Source organism: Xenopus tropicalis, chromosome 6, assembly GCF_000004195.4.
Source record: "Xenopus tropicalis strain Nigerian chromosome 6, UCB_Xtro_10.0, whole genome shotgun sequence".
NCBI classification, from domain to species: Eukaryota; Metazoa; Chordata; class Amphibia; order Anura; family Pipidae; genus Xenopus; species Xenopus tropicalis.
This window is the reverse complement of record NC_030682.2, coordinates 149,879,273-149,901,587: the sequence shown is the minus strand read 5'-3', so window position 1 is coordinate 149,901,587 and position 22,315 is coordinate 149,879,273. Positions and strand designations below refer to the sequence as shown.

The following is a 22,315-nucleotide window of genomic DNA, read 5'->3' as shown; positions in this document are numbered from 1 at the left end:
GGGGAGGGCTAAATCTTCATTAGCATATGCTAATTAGGTTAGGGGAGGGCTGCATCGTCATTAGCATATGCTAATTAGGTTAGGGGAGGGCTGCATCGTCATTAGCATATGCTAATTAGGTTAGGGGAGGGCTGCATCTTCATTAGCATATGCTAATTAGGTTAGGGGAGGGCTAAATCTTCATTAGCATATGCTAATTAGGTTAGGGGAGGGCTAAATCTTCATTAGCATATGCTAATTAGGTTAGGGGAGGGCTAAATCTTCATTAGCATATGCTAATTAGGTTAGGGGAGGGCTAAATCTTCATTAGCATATGCTAATTAGGTTAGGGGAGGGCTGCATTTTCAACTTGTTTACGTGACTTTTTCGGATTCGGTTCGGCCAGGAGCACAGATTTAGCCGAATCCTGACGAAGAAGGCAGAATCTTGCCCGAATTCCGAACCAACTCCTGGATTTTGTGCGTCCTTATTATAAACCGACCCCTGCTTATTATATTCCCCAAGATTCCTTCTACAAATAACAGCTAAAAGGCAGCCACATCCAGATCAGTGTTTAGACCGTAAGGGGCCAAACTATTTAATTTCAAAATCCAAAATGTTTCACGTTCATCTCATCCTTGTCCCCCCTCCCAGTTAGGGGGTACGTGCTCTAACCCACACCTCCCAACATTTTGAAAATGGAAAGAGGGACAATAAGAAATGCTGCACTCAGCGCGGTGGAATTTTTTGACCACACCCATTTTTCGCGGCCACACCCCCTAAATACCACTCCCATTTGACTAAATTTGGCAGGTTGTTTAAGGTTTGAACACATTTCTGGGGGTTTTGGGGTCTTGTTTTATGTGTTATTACAGTTTTAATGAAGGTGAAGTTGCCCTTTAAGCTGCAAGTCTCAGTTCCCCCAAGAGACCTGTTTAGTTATCTCAGTGCAGGGGGGGCTTTTCAGCTTTCTTGGCTCTGCCAAAAGCTACTTATTTAATTAAATGTGAGAAACACTGTATCTAAGTACAGGTGAAGCTCATTAAGATTTCTGGGTTCTCTGCCAAAAGCTACTTATTTAATTAAATGTGAGAAACACTGTATCTAAGTGCCGGTGACGCTCATTAAAATTTCTGGGTTCTCTGCCAAAAGCTACTTATTTAATTACAAGTGAGAAACACTGTATCTAAGTGCAGGTGACGCTTGTTAAGATTTCTGGGTTCTCTGCCAAAAGCTACTTATTTAATTAAATGTGAGAAACACTGTATCTAAGTGCAGGTGACGCTCGTTACGATTTCTGGGTTCTCTGCCAAAAGCTACTTATTTAATTACAAGTGAGAAACACTGTATCTAAGTGCAGGTGACGCTTGTTAAGATTTCTGGGCTCTCTGCCAAAAGCTACTTATTTAATTAAATGTGAGAAACACTGTATCTAAGTGCAGGTGATGCTCGTTAAGATTTCTGGGTTCTCTGCCAAAAGCCACTTATTTAATTACAAGTGAGAAACACTGTATCTAAGTGCAGGTGACGCTCATTAAGATTTCTGGGTTCTCTGCCAAAAGCTACTTATTTAATTTAATGTGAGAAACACTGTATCTAAGTGCAGGTGACGTTCATTAAGATTTCTGGGTTCTCTCTCAAAAACTACTTATTTAATTAAATTTGTATCTTTTTAAGCTTCAGTGCAGGAGATCAAAGGGGAATGAGGGACTTTTCAGTGAGAATCCGGGACTGGGGGTTAAGATCTCAAAAGAGGGTCTGTCCCACGAAAATCAGGACAGTTGGGAGCTATGCTAACCCTATAAGGGCGAGACCGCTGGGGTCGCCATGACGCAGTTCATGCCGAGACTGCTGGTTCATCCTCTTATTTCTGATGTTCACAACGTGTTCAGCAACTCTCGTCCCTACAGATCTAATGGTCCTTCCTTCATTTTGGATTTTCAGATTAAGTAGTTTGGCCCCTTATGGTCAAAGGGCCAAAACTGTTTAATATTTGAATAGGGACCCCAGGGGCCCCACAAACACTCCCCCCCCCCCCCGCCCACACATGCTCCTCGCTGGGGCCCTATCCCTCCCCTCGAGCGCACATAAGTAGACATGATTGGGGGAGGAAGGCCAGTTGGGATCGGGTCTCGGCTGCCTGGGCCCACGGGGGGGGGGCACTAAGCATTTTCCCCGTGTCCCCAGATGGCCCAGTCCGACCCTGTATCAATGGTTTATTCAGGTTTTTTATCTTGGTAATTGTTCCCAATGATACACTTGACTGTTTTAATGATTTTTTTCTCATATATATTTTTTGTCCAGTAGATGGCGCCAAGTTTCACCAGAGCCTTATGGCCTTATACGCTTCTGCGTAGCAACTGGAAACCTGTGATTAGCCGGTATGGTATAGTTTTTACTCTTTAAATAAAACCAATAACACCAGGGGGCATATATATTATTATAGTGTGTAAGCCAACATCACTGGTGCCCATAGTAACCAATCAGCAATTAGATTTAAACGGTCACCTACACGTTAGGAAACAAAAGCAAATATCTGACTGGTTGCTATGGGCAACATCACCAGTGATGTCGGCTTATACACTATAATATATGTGCCCCCAAGGTGTAACAAGCCACATTTATTACAGTGTGTAAATCAACATCACCAGTGGTGTAGCCCATAGCAACCAACCAGAAATTCAGTTTGAACAGCCTTTTGCCGTGGCTAACTCCAGGCAGGGGGGCGGGGCGTGACATCGATAGACAGGACAGTGATGTCATTGTGGGGGCAGGGCTATGACATAGCAATCAGCGATTGGCCAATCGCCACATCAATCTCAAAGAGTCCTGCCTGGTTTTCCAAATTGGGGAACAGCCGGTGTCTCTACCGACAGATCATTGATGTTATAACAAATCTTCTGCCACATACACATATCAGTAATAATTGCCCTTTTGCATCGTTTCCATTGAGCCGCCATTTTGTGATACTCTGTGTGCTCCCTCAGAGATCAGCTGACAGGAAGTGATGCAGCTCTAACTGTAACAGGAAGTAGTGTGGGAGTAAAAGATCCAGCTCAGTCCATTCATTGGCTGATGTAACATAGCAGGCATGTGTGCTCTTGGGCTGTGTGTGAGCGCAGTGCCTCGTTAGAACCAGTGGGTGGAGCTTAAAGCTTAAAATGGCAGTGTTTCAATTAGTTATTACCCAGTGGTACCTCCTACAGTACTAGAGAAATATACATTTTCATGAAAAGGCTTTATTTCTATTAGTGTTTTACATATGGGCTGTTTCATGTCCTATACAATGGTTTGGGGTATACTTTCCCTTTAACTGCTGATTTGTCTCAATTGGGGTTCACTTTCCTACTTGTCTTATTACTTACTGGGAAGGTTTGGGTGGGTGGGTGTTTCTCCCCCTTTTCTTTTATCCTTCACCATCCCCCCCCACCCCGTAGGCTGTGGTCTCTTCCAGCTCATTTATGTCTAATAAGAATAAGAGACAGAGACTTTCTATGGCAGCTGGGATCATGCAGTTGTCTCAGTGGGAGGGGCGAGTCGTGCAACGGGATTGGACAGTCTGTAGATGAATCCCCCACGTTGCACAGCGCTGCATTTAGCGAACTGGGTGAAACCAACTGCTCAGTTACAGGGGAGAGTTGCTTGAAGGCAGCAAGTTGGAGGCAGATGATCAAACTGATATTTGGATGGGTCCTGTCCCACAGACTCTCTGACCCATAGTGGAACTATAGGGGGGTGACCCCTCTTTCTGTAGGTGGAGGGGCCTGTAAATGGGAGGTGCCCAGTATCATCCAGCAAACACCCCGCCCCCACCCTCCACACCCATAATACTCAATACTCTTTAGCACCTTTAGCAATACTATGACTTGACTACTGCCCCCAACTATCTTTATATCAACCACTTGTGGGTGGGGGTGATCATGGACGTGGGTATTGGTATGGGGGGGCAGGATCTGTGGATGGGGCGGTGCTGCTGGGGGCACAGGGTTGTGGGCAGTGGTTCTGACTCATGTGAGTGACACTAAGTCCCCCAATACTGTGACACATGCCCATAATGCCCATATCTGCAGGCAGCCGGGGGGGGGGTCACAGGGCGGAGCCTCTCAGCAGGACCAATAGGAACCCGAGGGACAGCCCCAGCGCAGGGTAACTGTATTTTACCCCAGGGGCGGCGCTCACGTTGCACAGGTCGGTGTTGCAGCAGGAAACTGTGTTCTTAGAACCATCGATTTTTCTGTCCGATGGAGTGCAGCTAGAAGTGCAGATTTTATTGATCAACGTGAGCGGTATGTCATCTGTATAGTGGGAAATATATCAGTGTTAGCAGCTGCCCCACCAGCAAAAGCCCCACCCCCCATACACACTCCCGCCTTACTATACACCCCCTCTCACAGTAATAGCCCCTCCCCCCATACACACTCCCGCCTTACTATACACTCCCTCCCACAGTAATAGCCCCTCCCCCCATACACACTCCCGCCTTACTATACACTCCCTCCCACAGTAATAGCCCCTCCCCCCATACACACTCCCGCCTTACTATACACTCCCTCCCACATTAATAGCCCCTCCCATTATACACAATCCCGCCTTACTATACACTCCCTCCCACAGTAATAGCCCCTCCCCCCATACACACTCCTGCCTTACTATACACTCCCTCCAACAGTAATAGCCCCTCCCCTCATACACACTCCCGCCTTACTATACACTCCCTCCCACAGTAATAGCCCCTCCCCCATACACACTCCTGCCTTACTATACACTCCCTCCCACAGTAATAGCCCCTCCCCTCATACACACTCCCGCCGTACTATACACTCCCTCCCACAGTAATAGCCCCTCCCCTCATACACACACCCGCCTTACTATACACTCCCTCCCACAGTAATAGCCCGCTCCCCTCATACACACTCCCGCGCCTTACTATACACTCCCTCCCACAGTAATAGCCCCTCCCCCCATACACACACCCGCCTTACTATACACTCCCTCCCACAGTAATAGCCCCTCCCATTATACACACTCCCGCCTTACTATACACTCCCTCCCACAGTAATAGCCCCTCCCCCATACACACTCCTGCCTTACTATACACTCCCTCCCACAGTAATAGCCCCTCCCTCATACACACTCCCGCCGTACTATACACTCCCTCCCACAGTAATAGCCCCTCCCCTCATACACACACCCGCCTTACTATACACTCCCTCCCACAGTAATAGCCCCTCCCCTCATACACACTCCCGCCTTACTATACACTTCCTCCCACAGTAATAGCCCCTCCCCCCATACACACACCCGCCTTACTATACACTCCCTCCCACAGTAATAGCCCCTCCCATTATACACACTCCCGCCTTACTATACACTCCCTCCCACAGTAATAGCCCCTCCCCCATACACACTCCCGCCTTACTATACACTCCCTCCCACAGTAATAGCCCCTCCCCTCATACACACTCCCGCCTTACTATACACTCCCTCCCACAGTAATAGTCCCTCCCCTCATACACACTCCCACCTTACTATACACTCCCTCCCACAGTAATAGCCCCTCCCCTCATACACACTCCCACCTTACTATACACTTCCTCCCACAGTAATAGCCCCTCCCCTCATACACACTCCCACCTTACTATACACTGCCTCCCACAGTAATAGCCCCTCCCCCATACACACTCCTGCCTTACTATACACTCCCTCCCACAGTAATAGTCCCTCCCCTCATACACACTCCCACCTTACTATACACTCCCTCCCACAGTAATAGCCCCTCCCCTCATACACACTCCCACCTTACTATACACTCCCTCCCGCAGTAATAGCCCCCCCCCCCATACACAATCCCGCCTTACTATACACTCCCTCCAACAGTAATAGCCCCTCCCCCATACACAATGCCGCCTTACTATACACTCCCTCCCACAGTAATAGCCCCTCCCCCCATACACAATCCCGCCTTACTATACACTCCCTCCCACAGTAATAGCCCCTCCCCCATACATAATCCCGCCTTACTAAACACTTCCTCCCACAGTAATAGACCCTCCCCCCATACACAATGCCGCCTTACTATACATTCCCTCCAACAGTAATAGCCCCTCCCATTATACACAATCCCGCCTTACTAAACACTTCCTCCCACAGTAATAGCCCCTCCCCCATACACAATCCCGCCTTACTATACACTCCCTCCCACAGTAATAGCCCCTCCCCCATAACAATCCCGCCTTACTATACACTCCCTCCCACAGTAATAGCCCCTCCCCCATAACAATCCCGCCTTACTATACACTCCCTCACACAGTAATAGCCCCTCCCCCATAACAATCCCGTCTTACTATACATTCCCTCCAACAGTAATAGCCCCTCCCATTATACACAATCCCGCCTTACTAAACACTTCCTCCCACAGTAATAGCCCCTCCCCCCATACACACTCCCACCTTACTATACACTCCCTCCCACAGTAATAGCCCCTCCCCCATACACAATCCCACCTTACTATACACTCCCTCCCACAGTAATAGCCCCTCCCCCCATACACAATCCCACCTTACTATACACTCCCTCCCACAGTAATAGCCCCTCCCCCCATACACACTCCCACCTTACTATACACTCCCTCCCACAGTAATAGCCCCTCCCCCCATACACAATCCCACCTTACTATACACTGCCTCCCACAGTAATAGCCCCTCCCCCCATACACAATCCCACCTTACTATACACTCCCTCCCACAGTAATAGCCCCTCCCCCCATACACAATCCCGCCTTACTATACACTCCCTCCCACAGTAATAGCCCCTCCCCCCATACACACTCCCACCTTACTATACACTCCCTCCCACAGTAATAGCCCCTCCCCCCATACACAATCCCACCTTACTATACACTGCCTCCCATATTACAGCCTTGGCACATCTCCCCTTACTATACAGATTATTCAACAGTTACAGTCCCTTTTCTTAACCACAACACCTATTTTTTTGCATTAGTTGTAAGTGATCCCCTTACTGGTAAAGTAAATGGAGGAAAGGTGGAGGGGTAAGTGGAAAATCCATAGCTAAGCATGGACACCCATACGTCACTATCTTTTAGTACTGTCTCCATTTTGCCCTACTGTCTCCATCTTGCCCTACTGTCTCCATCTTGTCCTACTGTCTCGATCTTGCCCCACTATCTCCATCTTGCCCTACTGTCTCCATCTTGTCCTACTGCCTCCATCTTGCCCTACTGTCTCCATTTTGCCCTACTGTCTCCATCTTGCCCTACTGTCTGCATCTTGCCCTACTGTCTCCATTTTGCCCCACTGTCTCCATCTTGCCCTACTGTCTCCATCTTGTCCTACTGTCTCCATCTTGCCCCACTATCTCCATCTTGCCCTACTGTCTCCATCTTGTCCTACTGCCTTCATCTTGTTCTACTGTCTCCATCTTGTCCTACTGTCTCCATCTTGCCCTGCTGTCTCCATCTTGTCCTACTGTCTCCATCTTGTCCTACTGCCTCCATCTTGTCCTACTGTCTCCATCTTGCCCTGCTGTCTCCATCTTGTCCTACTGTCTCCATCTTGTCCTACTGCCTCCATCTTGTCCTACTGTCTCCATCTTGCCCTGCTGCCTCCATCTTGCCCTGCTGTCTCCATCTTGTCCTACTGTCTCCATCTTGTCCTACTGTCTCCATCTTGTCCTACTGTCTCCATCTTGCCCTGCTGTCTCCATCTTGTCCTGCTGTCTCCATCTTGTCCTACTGTCTCCATCTTGTCCTACTGTCTCCATCTTGTCCTACTGCCTCCATCTTGTCCTACTGTCTCCATCTTGCCCTGCTGTCTCCATCTTGTCCTGCTGTCTCCATCTTGTCCTACTGTCTCCATCTTGTCCTACTGTCTCCATCTTGCCCTACTGTCCCCGTCTTGCCCTACTGTCTCCGTCTTGTCCTACTGTCTCCATCTTGCCCTACTGTCCCCATCTTGCCCTACTGTCTCCATCTTGCCCTACTGTCCCCATCTTGCCCTACTGTCTCCATCTTGCCCTACTGTCCCCATCTTGCCCTACTGTCTCCATCTTGCCCTACTGTCTCCATCTTGCCCTACTGTCTCCATCTTGTCCTACTGTCTCCATCTTGCCCTACTGTCCCCATCTTGCCCTACTGTCTCCATCTTGTCCTACTGTCTCCATCTTGCCCTACTGTCTCCATCTGCCCTACTGTCCCCATCTTGCCCTACTGTCTCCATCTTGCCCTACTGTCCCCATCTTGCCCTACTGTCTCCATCTTGCCCTACTGTCCCCATCTTGCCCTACTGTCCCCATCTTGCCTACTGTCCCCATCTTGCCCTACTGTCTCCATCTTGTCCTACTGTCTCCATCTTGTCCTACTGTCTCCATCTTGTCCTACTGTCTCCATCTTGCCCTACTGTCCCCATCTTGCCCTACTGTCTCCATCTTGTCCTACTGTCTCCATCTTGCCCTACTGTCTCCATCTTGCCCTACTGTCCCCATCTTGCCCTACTGTCTCCATCTTGCCCTACTGTCCCCATCTTGCCCTACTGTCTCCATCTTGTCCTACTGTCCCCATCTTGCCCTACTGTCCCCATCTTGCCCTACTGTCTCCATCTTGCCCTACTGTCCCCATCTTGCCCTACTGTCTCCATCTTGCCCTACTGTCTCCCTCTTGCCCTACTGTCTCCCTCTTGCCCTACTGTCTCCATCTTGCCCTACTGTCTCCCTCTTGCCCTACTGTCTCCATCTTGCCCTACTGTCTCCCTCTTGCCCTACTGTTGCATCCCCTTAAGCAGTGAGCACAAGGGAAACTGCATGTAAATAATACTGTATAAATGTAGAGAAGAGAATCATGGGAAGAGGGTCTGTACCCCCAAACCATTTGCCTCGATCACATCCAGTGCCATATAGTCAAGTTACTGGGCCCCTACAGAAAAATCTTCTTAGGGCCCCCCAAATCCAGCCCTTTTGTCAGACACATGTTTAAACCTGCATATCATGTAGGGCCCCCCCGGCCCATTGTATTTCTGCCCCCCAAGCAGTGTTTACTGACCCTACTGAGATGCCCCTCCTATCATTACTGTCCAACACCCATAACTGCCCCAGTCACTTACATATAGAAACCACACTGGTCATACAGGAGGTGTCGGATTCGCTGCAGTTGGTCGGGGTCAGGCAGTTGGCGTTGCTGATGACTACGGGACACGTGTAGCACTGCAGGGGCGCGGCTGCAACATAGGAGAATATTCCCACAATATTATATCTATAGAACTGCCCTGGGTTTCCTCTCATACTCTGCAAATGCCCTGGGGGCCTAAATGGATCCTGGTGAGGTAGCAAGACTGTGGGTGTGCACTATAAGGGGTCTTAGATTGTAAGCTCCACTGCAATAGGAACTGATGTGAATGATGAACACTCTATGAACATATATGTATAAATATAATGTACCCCTTACTGTAAATGATAAGGATATTAGCAGTCACTGAGGGGTTCTGTGCCCATATAAAGGCACAAGGCTGCAGGCTGAGTTATACAGGGAACTCTGAGTATCACTCATGTATTATAAGGGATACTGTACCCCCTACTGTAAATGATAAGGATATTAGCAGTCACTGAGGGGTTCTGTGCCCCCCATATAAAGGCACAAGGCTGCAGGCTGAGTTATACAGGGAACTCTGAGTATCACTCATGTATTATAAGGGATAATGTACCCCCTACTGTAAATGATAAGGATATTAGCAGTCACTGAGGGGTTCTGTGCCCCCCATATAAAGGCACAAGGCTGCAGGCTGAGTTATACAGGGAACTCTGAGTATCACTCATGTATTATAAGGGATAATGTACCCCCTACTGTAAATGATAAGGATATTAGCAGTCACTGAGGGGTTCTGTGCCCCCCATATAAAGACACAAGGCTGCAGGCTGAGTTATACAGGGAACTCTGAGTATCACTCATGTATTATACGGGATAATGTACCCCCTACTGTAAATGATAAGGATATTAGCAGTCACTGAGGGGTTCTGTGCCCATATAAAGGCACAAGGCTGCAGGCTGAGTTATACAGGGAACTCTGAGTATCACTCATGTATTATAAGGGATAATGTACCCCCTACTGTAAATGATAAGGATATTAGCAGTCACTGAGGGGTTCTGTGCCCCCCATATAAAGGCACAAGGCTGCAGGCTGAGTTATACAGGGAACTCTGAGTATCACTCATGTATTATAAGGGATAATGTACCCCCTACTGTAAATGATAAGGATATTAGCAGTCACTGAGGGGTTCTGTGCCCCCCATATAAAGGCACAAGGCTGCAGGCTGAGTTATACAGGGAACTCTGAGTATCACTCATGTATTATAAGGGATACTGTACCCCCTACTGTAAATGATAAGGATATTAGCAGTCACTGAGGGGTTCTGTGCCCCCCATATAAAGGCACAAGGCTGCAGGCTGAGTTATACAGAGAACTCTGAGTATCACTCATGTATTATAAGGGATACTGTACCCCCTACTGTAAATGATAAGGATATTAGCAGTCACTGAGGGGTTCTGTGCCCCCCATATAAAGGCACAAGGCTGCAGGCTGAGTTATACAGGGAACTCTGAGTATCACTCATGTATTATAAGGGATACTGTACCCCCTACTGTAAATGATAAGGATATTAGCAGTCACTGAGGGGTTCTGTGCCCCCCATATAAAGGCACAAGGCTGCAGGCTGAGTTATACAGGGAACTCTGAGTATCACTCATGTATTATAAGGGGTAATGTACCCCCTACTGTAAATGATAAGGATATTAGCAGTCACTGAGGGGTTCTGTGCCCATATAAAGGCACAAGGCTGCAGGCTGAGTTATACAGGGAACTCTGAGTATCACTCATGTATTATAAGGGATAATGTACCCCCTACTGTAAATGATAAGGATATTAGCAGTCACTGAGGGGTTCTGTGCCCCCCATATAAAGGCACAAGGCTGCAGGCTGAGTTATACAGGGAACTCTGAGTATCACTCATGTATTATAAGGGATAATGTACCCCCTACTGTAAATGATAAGGATATTAGCAGTCACTGAGGGGTTCTGTGCCCCCCATATAAAGGCACAAGGCTGCAGGCTGAGTTATACAGGGAACTCTGAGTATCACTCATGTATTATAAGGGATAATGTACCCCCTACTGTAAATGATAAGGATATTAGCAGTCACTGAGGGGTTCTGTGCCCCCCATATAAAGGCACAAGGCTGCAGGCTGAGTTATACAGGGAACTCTGAGTATCACTCATGTATTATAAGGGATACTGTACCCCCTACTGTAAATGATAAGGATATTAGCAGTCACTGAGGGGTTCTGTGCCCCCCATATAAAGGCACAAGGCTGCAGGCTGAGTTATACAGAGAACTCTGAGTATCACTCATGTATTATAAGGGATACTGTACCCCCTACTGTAAATGATAAGGATATTAGCAGTCACTGAGGGGTTCTGTGCCCCCCATATAAAGGCACAAGGCTGCAGGCTGAGTTATACAGGGAACTCTGAGTATCACTCATGTATTATAAGGGATACTGTACCCCCTACTGTAAATGATAAGGATATTAGCAGTCACTGAGGGGTTCTGTGCCCCCCATATAAAGGCACAAGGCTGCAGGCTGAGTTATACAGGGAACTCTGAGTATCACTCATGTATTATAAGGGGTAATGTACCCCCTACTGTAAATGATAAGGATATTAGCAGTCACTGAGGGGTTCTGTGCCCATATAAAGGCACAAGGCTGCAGGCTGAGTTATACAGGGAACTCTGAGTATCACTCATGTATTATAAGGGATAATGTACCCCCTACTGTAAATGATAAGGATATTAGCAGTCACTGAGGGGTTCTGGAGCCTTTAGGATTGAGCAAATAGGGGTTCAGAGTTATGAATAAGGGGCAGTGTGAGAGGCTAAAGGGGAAAGGTCGGGGGGGGGTCAGACCTACCTGTGCCAATGCAGAGAGCAGCCAGTAGCAGAGAGACATACAGTGCAGCCATGGTCAGTGAGAGTGTCGCGGTGCTATGGCTTCCCATATCCTTACTGTATATTGTCATCTGCTTGGGGACAATAACTTCACTCCACCCGGCATGTTGTGCAATTGAAGATGTTTCACTCTTTGTTTCCTGAAATTCTGTTTTTTTTCTTTCTGGCAAATACAGTGAAAGATGTTTCTCGGCCAGTTTAACCAGTAATAACTGGATGACGAGTCACATACACCCAGTGGCGTTGCTGCCCCGCTCCATGTGTAGATACCCCCAGCTGGAGTCGAGCCTCCCTCCCAAACATGAGGAATAAGAAATAAGGAGCCTGTGGCATCATGGGGGGTGCAGATATAGGAATGAACCATCGCACTTACATGGTGGCTCCGGCAATGAAAGGGTCCCCAACATACTGAGTGGGTGCTCTGGGGGGGGGGGGGGGTCATAAGGATCCTCAAGGTTAAAACTGAACTTAGTCTCGTGCCCCACAGGAGCGGCCAGGCAGGTATCACCATGGGGTGAGAAGTCATGTTCTTTACTGTGACCATATCTGACGTGGACTTTTGTAACAGTGGCCCTTCCTCTCGGGGGCTGTCTCCCAGCTATTCCTGGCAGTTTCATCTCCCCTGGTGGAAGCTCTAAAGGGTGTCAAGCTTATCTGCCTGTGTATGGGCTCCACTGAGGAAATCGGAACGGGACCGCATCGGCTCATTCATGTAGTCCCCGAACTGATGGCACCTATGCTCAGGGTTAGACTGGGCCACCGGGATACTGGGAAAAAACCTGGTGGGCCCCAGGTGTCCTCCCCTGACGTGTTTCACTTGTGCGTTCAGGGGAGGATATCGGGCGGGGACATGGCCGGTGGTTTCCATCTTGTCCTACTGTCTCCATCTGGTCCTACTGTCACCATCTTGTCCTACTGTCTCCATATTGCTTTACTGTCTCCATCTTGTCCTACTGTCTCCATCTTGCCCTACTGTCTCCATCTTGCCCTACTGTCTCCATCTTGTCCTACTGTCCCCATCTTGTCCTACTGTCTCCATCTTGTCCTACTGTCTCCATCTTGTCCTACTGTCTCCATCTTGTCCTACTGTCTCCATCTTGCCCTACTGTCTCCATCTTGCCCTGCTGTCTCCATCTTGCCCTACTGTCCCTATCTTGTCCTGCTGTCTCCATCTTGCCCTGCTGTCTCCATCTTGCCCTACTGTCTCCATCTTGCCCTACTGTCTCCATCTTGCCCTACTGTCTCCATCTTGTCCTACTGTCTCCATCTTGTCCTACTGTCTCCATCTTGTCCTACTGTCTCCATCTTGCCCTACTGTCTCCATCTACAGTGTTTATTGGCCCCTTTCATACACTTCTAATCTCATTGCTGCCACAGTAAAAGGCTAATTGGTTAATAACACACATTATTAGTACATTGTAACCCAGAAACCAGTGCAGTTAGAATCAGCCCTGTAGCACAATATTACTGGCCAAACTCATTTTCTGCCTGATAATTCATTCCAACCCCTAAGCCCAACTTCCAACCGTGGCTCAGAGCCCACTGAGCATGTGCAGTGCCACTAATAGAAGCCAAGATGGGGGGCTGCTGTGCACAACTTTGAAAGCCCGAGTCATTACTGTTATAGAGATGCTGAGCCTTCAGGCTTGTGCAGTAAGTTCACATGGCATTTCTATCCATATGGATTTTTGGGGTTCGGTTTTCCTTTAATCCGCAATATATTTTTAGAGGTGGTTCTGCAGGTATCATTGCTGCTCTCTTGCACTCGGGTCCTGGGTTTGATTCCGACCAGAGACCTATTTACCTGCAGTCTGTATGTTCCCTGTGCCTGTCCCTCTCCCCCCTCTCTCCAAATGTAACGCTGTGTGCCCAGCATGGGACCTTAGATTGTAAGCTCCATGGGTGCAGGGACCATGTAAAGATGTAGGTGCTGTATAAATAAAGGGTAATTTCTCGCAGCGGGGAGATGCCTGTAGAAGCAAGAGAAATGGTTGCACAGGGTATATTAGGCTTTATATCATTTCTGTAAGTCGTCTGCATCTATGGAACCCCCTTCCCTTCCATTTATTGTCCAGAAAGTCAGTTATTTCCCAATGTCCCGGTGCCTAAGGCAATGTATGTTATTTCTAAAGCAGCCGGCGGGGGAGGAACAGGAAGTTACACCCCATTTCAACATTTCAGCACATTTTGCATCTTAATTATTAACTCTTAATTTTCCTCACATTCCCACTCCTTTGATACTTATGAATGCATTATGTGACAGAAACAAACATCAGTCATTAGGACTAGCATAGGTTTTCGTCCTACACTAATATCCACATAATCATATGAGTGGGATGAAATTGCTGCAGACATAGTTTGTGTAAGTGTGTAGGGGGGTGCCCGAGTGATTGCTGATTCCCCAGCATAGGTTTTAGTTATTGTAGAATGTATTTTTGCAGTTTAGCCACTAGGTGGCAGGGTTTTGCAAGTTTGGGAAAATTAGGTGTAATAGAGCCTCCAGCCACTAGAGGGAAACATAGGGCAGAAAGTATATAAGCAGGGTACCATGCCCATTTGGGGCTTTTTGATGGTAGATCAGCAGGACAGACAGAGAGGGTGTCAAAGTGAGAAGCACTAGGTGTTTCAGGCAGACAGGCTGTTTAGCATGGGTAGCCCGCACCCCAACATGGGTAGCCCACACCCCAACATGGGTAGCCCACACCCCAACATGGGTAGCCCACACCCCCTGGGGCCAAACAATTGAATTATAATGATGGGTATAGGCAAAGTTGGTCCAGGGACCGCATCAACGAGCCGATGCGGTCCCCGATCCGACTAGATTTTCTAACCTGCCCGATGGAGATATGGGCGATTTCAGGCCAGATATCGGTCGGGCAAGCCCGTCGGTAGTGCCCATACACGGGCTGATTAGCTGCCGAATCGGTCTAAGGGATCAATATCGGCAGCTAGAATCGTCCTGTGTATGGGGACCTTAACAGTCCCAGAGTACCTTTTACTTTCTTCACTGAGTTTGAGATTAATCTTCCCCTATTGGGAAGTCAGTCAGATTTAGTTACTCAGGAACCAGATGGGGAGTGAGATGGGGATGAGATTGGGGAATGAGATGGGGAGTGAGATGGGGAGTGAGATGGAGAGTGAGATTGGGGAGTGAGATGGGGAGTGAGATTGGGGAGTGAGATGGGGAGTGAGATTGGGGAGTGAGATGGGGAGTGAGATTGGGGAGTGAGATGTGGATGAGATTGGGGAGTGAGATGGGGAGTGAGATTGGGGAGTGAGATGTGGATGAGATTGGGGAGTGAGATGTGGATGAGATTGGGGAGTGAGATGGGGAGTGAGATGGGGAGTGAGATGGGGAGTGAGATGGAGAGTGAGATTGGGGAGCGAGATGTGGATGAGATTGGGGAGTGAGATGTGGATGAGATTGGGGAGTGAGATGGGGAGTGAGATGGGGAGTGAGATGGGGAGTGAGATGGAGAGTGAGATTGGGGAGTGAGATGTGGATGAGATTGGGGAGTGAGATGGGGATGAGATTGGGGAGTGAGATGGGGAGTGAGATGGGGAGTGAGATGGAGAGTGAGATTGGGGAGTGAGATGGGGAGTGAGATTGGGGAGTGAGATGTGGATGAGATTGGGGAGTGAGATGGGGAGTGAGATTGGGGAGTGAGATGTGGATGAGATTGGAGAGTGTGATGGGGATGAGATTGGTAAGTGAGATGTGGATGAGATTGGGGAGTGAGATGGGGAGTGAGATTGGGGAGTGAGATGTGGATGAGATAGGGGAGTGAGATGTGGATGAGATTGGGGAGTGAGATGGGGAGTGAGATGGGGAGTGAGATGGAGAGTGAGATTGGGGAGTGAGATGGGGAGTGAGATTGGGGAGTGAGATGTGGATGAGATTGGGGAGTGAGATGTGGATGAGATTGGGGAGTGAGATGGGGAGTGAGATTGGGGAGTGAGATTGGGGAGTGAGATGTGGATGAGATTGGGGAGTGAGATTGGGGAGTGAGATTGGGGAGTGAGATGGAGAGTGAGATTGGGGAGTGAGATGTGGATGAGATTGGAGAGTGTGATGGGGAGTGAGATTCGGGAGTGAGATTGGGGAGTGAGATGGGGAGTGAGATGGGGAGTGAGATGGGGAGTGAGATGGGGGAGTGAGATGGGGGAGTGAGATTGGTAAGTGAGATGTGGATGAGATTGGGGAGTGAGCTGGGGAGTGAGATTCGGGAGTGAGATTGGGGAGTGAGATGGGGAGTGAGATGGGGAGTGAGATGGGGAGTGAGATGGGGGAGTGAGATGGGGGAGTGAGATTGGGGAGTGAGATGGGGATGAGATTGGGGAGTGAGATGGGGAGTAAGATGGGGAGTAAGATGGGGAGTAGGACGGGGAGTGAGAAGGGGATGAGATGGGGAGTGAGATGGGGATGAGATTGGGGAGTGAGATGGGGATGAGATTGGGGAGTGAGATGGGGATGAGATTGGGGAGTGAGATGGGGAGTAGGATGGGGAGTGAGAAGGGGATGAGAAGGGGAGTGAGATGGGGATGAGATTGGGGAGTGAGATGGGGATGAGATTGGGGAGTGAGATGGGGATGAGATTGGGGAGTGAGATGGGGATGAGATTGGGGAATGAGATGGGGAGTAGGATGGGGAGTGAGAAGGGGATGAGATGGGGAGTGAGATGGGGATGAGATTGGGGAGTGAGATGGGGATGAGATTGGGGAATGAGATGGGGAGTAGGATGGGGACCTTAACAGTCCCAGAGTACCTTTTACTTTCTTCACTGAGTTTGAGATTAATCTTCCCCTATTGGGAAGTCAGTCAGATTTAGTTACTCAGGAACCAGATGGGGAGTGAGATGGGGATGAGATTGGGGAATGAGATGGGGAGTGAGATGGGGAGTGAGATGGAGAGTGAGATTGGGGAGTGAGATGGGGAGTGAGATTGGGGAGTGAGATGGGGAGTGAGATTGGGGAGTGAGATGGGGAGTGAGATTGGGGAGTGAGATGTGGATGAGATTGGGGAGTGAGATGGGGAGTGAGATTGGGGAGTGAGATGTGGATGAGATTGGGGAGTGAGATGTGGATGAGATTGGGGAGTGAGATGGGGAGTGAGATGGAGAGTGAGATTGGGGAGTGAGATGTGGATGAGATTGGGGAGTGAGATGTGGATGAGATTGGGGAGTGAGATGGGGAGTGAGATGGGGAGTGAGATGGGGAGTGAGATGGAGAGTGAGATTGGGGAGTGAGATGTGGATGAGATTGGGGAGTGAGATGGGGATGAGATTGGGGAGTGAGATGGGGAGTGAGATGGGGAGTGAGATGGAGAGTGAGATTGGGGAGTGAGATGGGGAGTGAGATTGGGGAGTGAGATGTGGATGAGATTGGGGAGTGAGATGGGGAGTGAGATTGGGGATTGAGATGTGGATGAGATTGGAGAGTGTGATGGGGATGAGATTGGTAAGTGAGATGTGGATGAGATTGGGGAGTGAGATGGGGAGTGAGATTGGGGAGTGAGATGTGGATGAGATAGGGGAGTGAGATGTGGATGAGATTGGGGAGTGAGATGGGGAGTGAGATGGGGAGTGAGATGGAGAGTGAGATTGGGGAGTGAGATGGGGAGTGAGATTGGGGAGTGAGATGTGGATGAGATTGGGGAGTGAGATGTGGATGAGATTGGGGAGTGAGATGGGGAGTGAGATTGGGGAGTGAGATTGGGGAGTGAGATGTGGATGAGATTGGGGAGTGAGATTGGGGAGTGAGATTGGGGAGTGAGATGGAGAGTGAGATTGGGGAGTGAGATGTGGATGAGATTGGAGAGTGTGATGGGGAGTGAGATTCGGGAGTGAGATTGGGGAGTGAGATGGGGAGTGAGATGGGGAGTGAGATGGGGAGTGAGATGGGGGAGTGAGATGGGGGAGTGAGATTGGTAAGTGAGATGTGGATGAGATTGGGGAGTGAGCTGGGGAGTGAGATTCGGGAGTGAGATTGGGGAGTGAGATGGGGAGTGAGATGGGGAGTGAGATGGGGAGTGAGATGGGGGAGTGAGATGGGGGAGTGAGATTGGGGAGTGAGATGGGGATGAGATTGGGGAGTGAGATGGGGAGTAAGATGGGGAGTAAGATGGGGAGTAGGACGGGGAGTGAGAAGGGGATGAGATGGGGAGTGAGATGGGGATGAGATTGGGGAGTGAGATGGGGATGAGATTGGGGAGTGAGATGGGGATGAGATTGGGGAGTGAGATGGGGAGTAGGATGGGGAGTGAGAAGGGGATGAGAAGGGGAGTGAGATGGGGATGAGATTGGGGAGTGAGATGGGGATGAGATTGGGGAGTGAGATGGGGATGAGATTGGGGAGTGAGATGGGGATGAGATTGGGGAATGAGATGGGGAGTAGGATGGGGAGTGAGAAGGGGATGAGATGGGGAGTGAGATGGGGATGAGATTGGGGAGTGAGATGGGGATGAGATTGGGGAATGAGATGGGGAGTAGGATGGGGAGTGAGAAGGGGATGAGATGGGGAGTGAGATGGGGATGAGATTGGGGAGTGAGATGGGGATGAGATTGGGGAGTGAGATGGGGAGTGAGAGTGGGGAGCGAGATGGGGAGTGAGATTGGGGAGTGAGATTGGGGAGTGAGATTGGGGAGTGAGATGGGAAGCGGGATGGGGAGAGAGATGGGGAGTGAGATGGGGATGAGATTGGGGAGTGAGATGGGGAGTAAGATGGGGAGTGAGATGGGGAGTAAGATGGGGAGTAGGATGGGGAGTGAGAAGGGGATGAGATGGGGAGTGAGATGGGGATGAGATTGGGGAGTGAGATGGGGATGAGATTGGGGAGTGAGATGGGGATGAGATTGGGGAGTGAGATGGGGATGACATTGGGGAGTGAGATTGGGGAGTGAGATGGGGAGTGAGATGGGGAGTGAGATTGGGGAGTGAGATTGGGGAGTGAGATTGGGGAGTGAGATGGGGAGTGAGATTGGGGAGTGAGATGGGGAGTGAGATGGGGAGTGAGATGGGGAGTGAGATGGGGAGTGAGATTGGGGAGTGAGATGGGGGGTGAGATGGGGAGTGAGATGGGGAGTGAGATGGGGAGTGAGATTGGGGAGTGAGATGGGGAGTGAGATGGGAAGGGGGATGGGGAGTGAGATTGGGGAGTGAGATGGGGAGTGAGATTGGGGAGTGAGATGGGGAGTGAGATTGGGGAGTGAGATGGGAAGCGGGATGGGGAGCGAGATGGGGAGTGAGATGGGGATGAGATTGGGGAGGGAGATTGGGGAGTGAGATGGGAGTGAGATGGGGAGTGAGATGGGAAGCGGGATGGGGAGTGAGATGGGGAGTGAGATGGGAAGCGGGATGGGGAGTGAGATGGGGAGTGAGATGGGGATGAGATTGGGGAGGGAGATTGGGGAGTGAGATGGGGAGTGAGATGGGAAGCGGGATGGGGAGTGAGATGGGGAGTGAGATGGGAAGCGGGATGGGGAGTGAGATGGGGAGTGAGATGGGGAGTGAGATGGGGAGTGAGATGGGAAGCGGGATGGGGAGTGAGATGGGGAGTGAGATGGGGAGTGAGATGGGAAGCGGGATGGGGAGTGAGATGGGGAGTGAGATGGGGAGTGAGATGGGAAGGGGGATGGGGAGTGAGATGGGGATGAGATGGGGATGAGATTTTGTCCCTAGGTTATATGGGTTTCCCAGTTTACAGGGAGATGCGTGAATGCGAGATGTCAGTTCAGCAACTCGTTACAGCAGTGGGAGTAGAAAGCAACATTTGCAACACACGCCCTTAGCTGCCACACAAGGGGTAGGACAGGTAAATAGGTGGGGCATAGCCCTTGATACACAAACGATGGAGGCAGCTTGAATAAAAGAGTTGGCACAAGCGCCATTTTGACTCCATGTTACAGAATAGCACCTTCAACATTAATATAAACTTCTATTTCTACTCTCCAGGCAGTTCCTGCCCCAGTCTGCATTTCAGCCTCTGACTCTGCCGTCTCTTATCATCACACACAGTAACCCTCATTTGTCAATAGAAATTAAACTTCCTTAAACTTTTCTGCATTTCTCCGCAGAACTATAAACCGTAATTGACAATGACAGAAATCCAGCAATTATACTTGTTCCCTTTATGCACTTTCCTTGTGGTCTCACAAAATGCATTAAATCAAATCATGTCGCTTCCTATGAAAAAAAATCCAGTTCATTTTTATACAGGAGATGTAAGTGATCTCCCGGGGTACAGACGTGTTCAGCAACTGCTGATTTGTGGTAGGCAACCGATAGGAAATGCATTTTTCACAAGGAGTGTCATTTGGTGCCTCCATGCCACTGTGAATGGGACCTATTATCCAGAATGCTCGGGACCTGGGGTTTTCTGGATAAGGGATCTTTCTGTAATTTGGATCTCCATAACTTAAGTCTGCTAAAAATAATTTAACCATATAGTTTATCAGATAAGGAGCTTCCGTTACAAGGAAAGCAGTCTCATAATTGCCTTAGCTCTAATTCTCCCTTAGCTAATGTAACATCAGAGGGAGAAGTAGTAATCTCCGCTGCATGCTGGGTAATGCGCGTAGCTTGTCGGGTAAATTAGGGGAGCTGCAGGCTATTGCATGTATTGAAAATTATGATTTAATAGGTATCACTGAGACCTGGTGGGATGAAAAATGCGACTGGGCTGCGAATTTAAATGGGTATACACTTTTTAGGAGGGACAGAGAGATTAAAAAGGGTGGAGGGGTTTGTCTTTACGTAAAGTCAGACTTAAAGCCATGTAATAAAGACATTACCAATGAAAACGTTGAATCTCTTTGGGTAGAAATTTCAGTAGGGCTGAAGGTCACAAAGAAAATGATCATTGGTGTATGCTATAAACCCCCCCGTATAGATGAGGGGGATGAGGCCCAGCTATTGTTGCAAATGGAGGAGGCTTCACAACTGGGTCAAGTTGTTATTATGGGGGACTTTAATTATCCGGACATTGACTGGAGTAATGGGGTGGCTAAGTCAGAAACAGCTAGTAGGTTTGTAAATATGCTAAATGGCAACTTTTTATTTCAGGCGGTTCAAGAACCCACTAGGAATGACGCTATTTTGGACCTGGTGATTTCTAATAATAATGAACTTATCTCTAACATTTGTGTGGGGGGGGCATTTGGGGAACAGTGATCCCAACATGGTCTCCTTTGAGATAATGCTACAGAGACAGCGCTATAAGGGAGTAACTAAAACGCTCAATTTTAGACGTGCAGACTTTGCCAGTATAAGGGCATCTCTGCAATGTGTCAACTGGGAAAGGCTTTTCATGGGGTTAGGCACAGAAGGAAAATGGAATATCTTTATAACATTGCTTTGTAGGTATACACAACAGTATATTCCCCTTGTAAGCAAGGAGAGGCATCGCAAAGCAAAACCTTTATGGCTGAATTAAAGTGTTAGGGTCGAGGTTGGTAAGAAAAAACCTGCTTTTAGGGCATTCAAGTTAGCTGGGGCAGCTGGGGCTTTCATCAGGTACAAGGGGGCAAATAAAGCAGCAAAAAAGCTATCAAGCAGCTAAAATAGAGATGGAAAGGGATATTGCTGCTAGGAGTAAAAAGAATCCTAAATTATTTTTTAATTATGTGAATAGTAAAAAAATGAAGCAAGAAGGGGCGGGAACTTTATTATCACGGGGGGGTACGTTGGTTGATGAGAATGGGGAAAAAGCTGATATTTTGAACTCTTATTTTTCATCTGTCTATACATCTGAGGAGCCAGATAATGAAGGCTTCCCTTGTAATATGCCCAGTTCTAGTAATTTAGCTACTGGCGCATGGGTCACTCGGGAGGGAATTCAAAAGAGACTTGAACATGTAAAGGTAAACAAAGGTCCAGGGCCGGATGGGATTCATCCCAGGGTATTAAATGAGCTGAGCGCTGTGATTGCCAAACCTCTTCACTTAATTTTTCAGGATTCATTGGGGTCTGGCATGGTGCCGAGAGACTGGCGGATTGCTAATGTGGTGCCAGTATTTAAACAGGGATCCCGTTCTCAGCCTGAAAACTATAGGCCTGTTAGTCTGACATCAGTAGTAGGAAAACTTTTGGAAGGGGTAATAAGGGATAGGGTACTTGAATACATTGCAGCTCACAATACTATTAGTTTGTGCCACATGGGTTTATGGGTAACAGATCTTGCCAGACTAATTTAGTTGCCTTTTATGAGGAGGTGAGTAGGAACCTCGATGCTGGAATGGCAGTGGATGGGATCTACTTGGACTTTGCTAAAGCGTTTGATACAGTACCTCACAGAAGGTTAATGATCAAATTAAGGAATATTGGCCTA

The 22,315-nt window shown here is 48.8% G+C and overlaps 1 protein-coding gene across 1 annotated transcript; it reads right to left on the bottom strand.

Annotated features, from left to right (window-relative positions):
* Positions 1-3,479: 3,479 nt before the first annotated feature.
* Positions 3,480-12,127, bottom strand: LOC116411508 (secreted Ly-6/uPAR-related protein 1-like). The gene is made up of 3 exons (XM_031903865.1): positions 11,954-12,127; positions 9,096-9,209; positions 3,480-4,274 (listed from the first exon to the last, which is right to left on the bottom strand). The coding sequence occupies exons 1-3, from the start codon at positions 12,060-12,062 to the stop codon at positions 4,066-4,068; spliced, it is 432 nt and encodes a 143-aa protein (XP_031759725.1). The 5' UTR covers positions 12,063-12,127; the 3' UTR covers positions 3,480-4,065.
* Positions 12,128-22,315: the final 10,188 nt, after the last annotated feature.

What these genes read in the sequence shown, in the direction of transcription:
- LOC116411508 (XM_031903865.1), bottom strand. Translation starts at nt 12,062, where the DNA reads ATGACAATATACAGTAAGGATATGGGAAGCCATAGCACCGCGACACTC. An exon ending in TGCTCTCTGCATTGGCACAG is followed by an intron (nt 9,210 to 11,953) that starts GTAGGTCTGACC and finishes CCTATGTTGCAG; the next exon opens with CCGCGCCCCTGCAGTGCTAC. An exon ending in GACCAGTGTGGTTTCTATAT is followed by an intron (nt 4,275 to 9,095) that starts GTAAGTGACTGG and finishes CCCACTATACAG; the next exon opens with ATGACATACCGCTCACGTTG.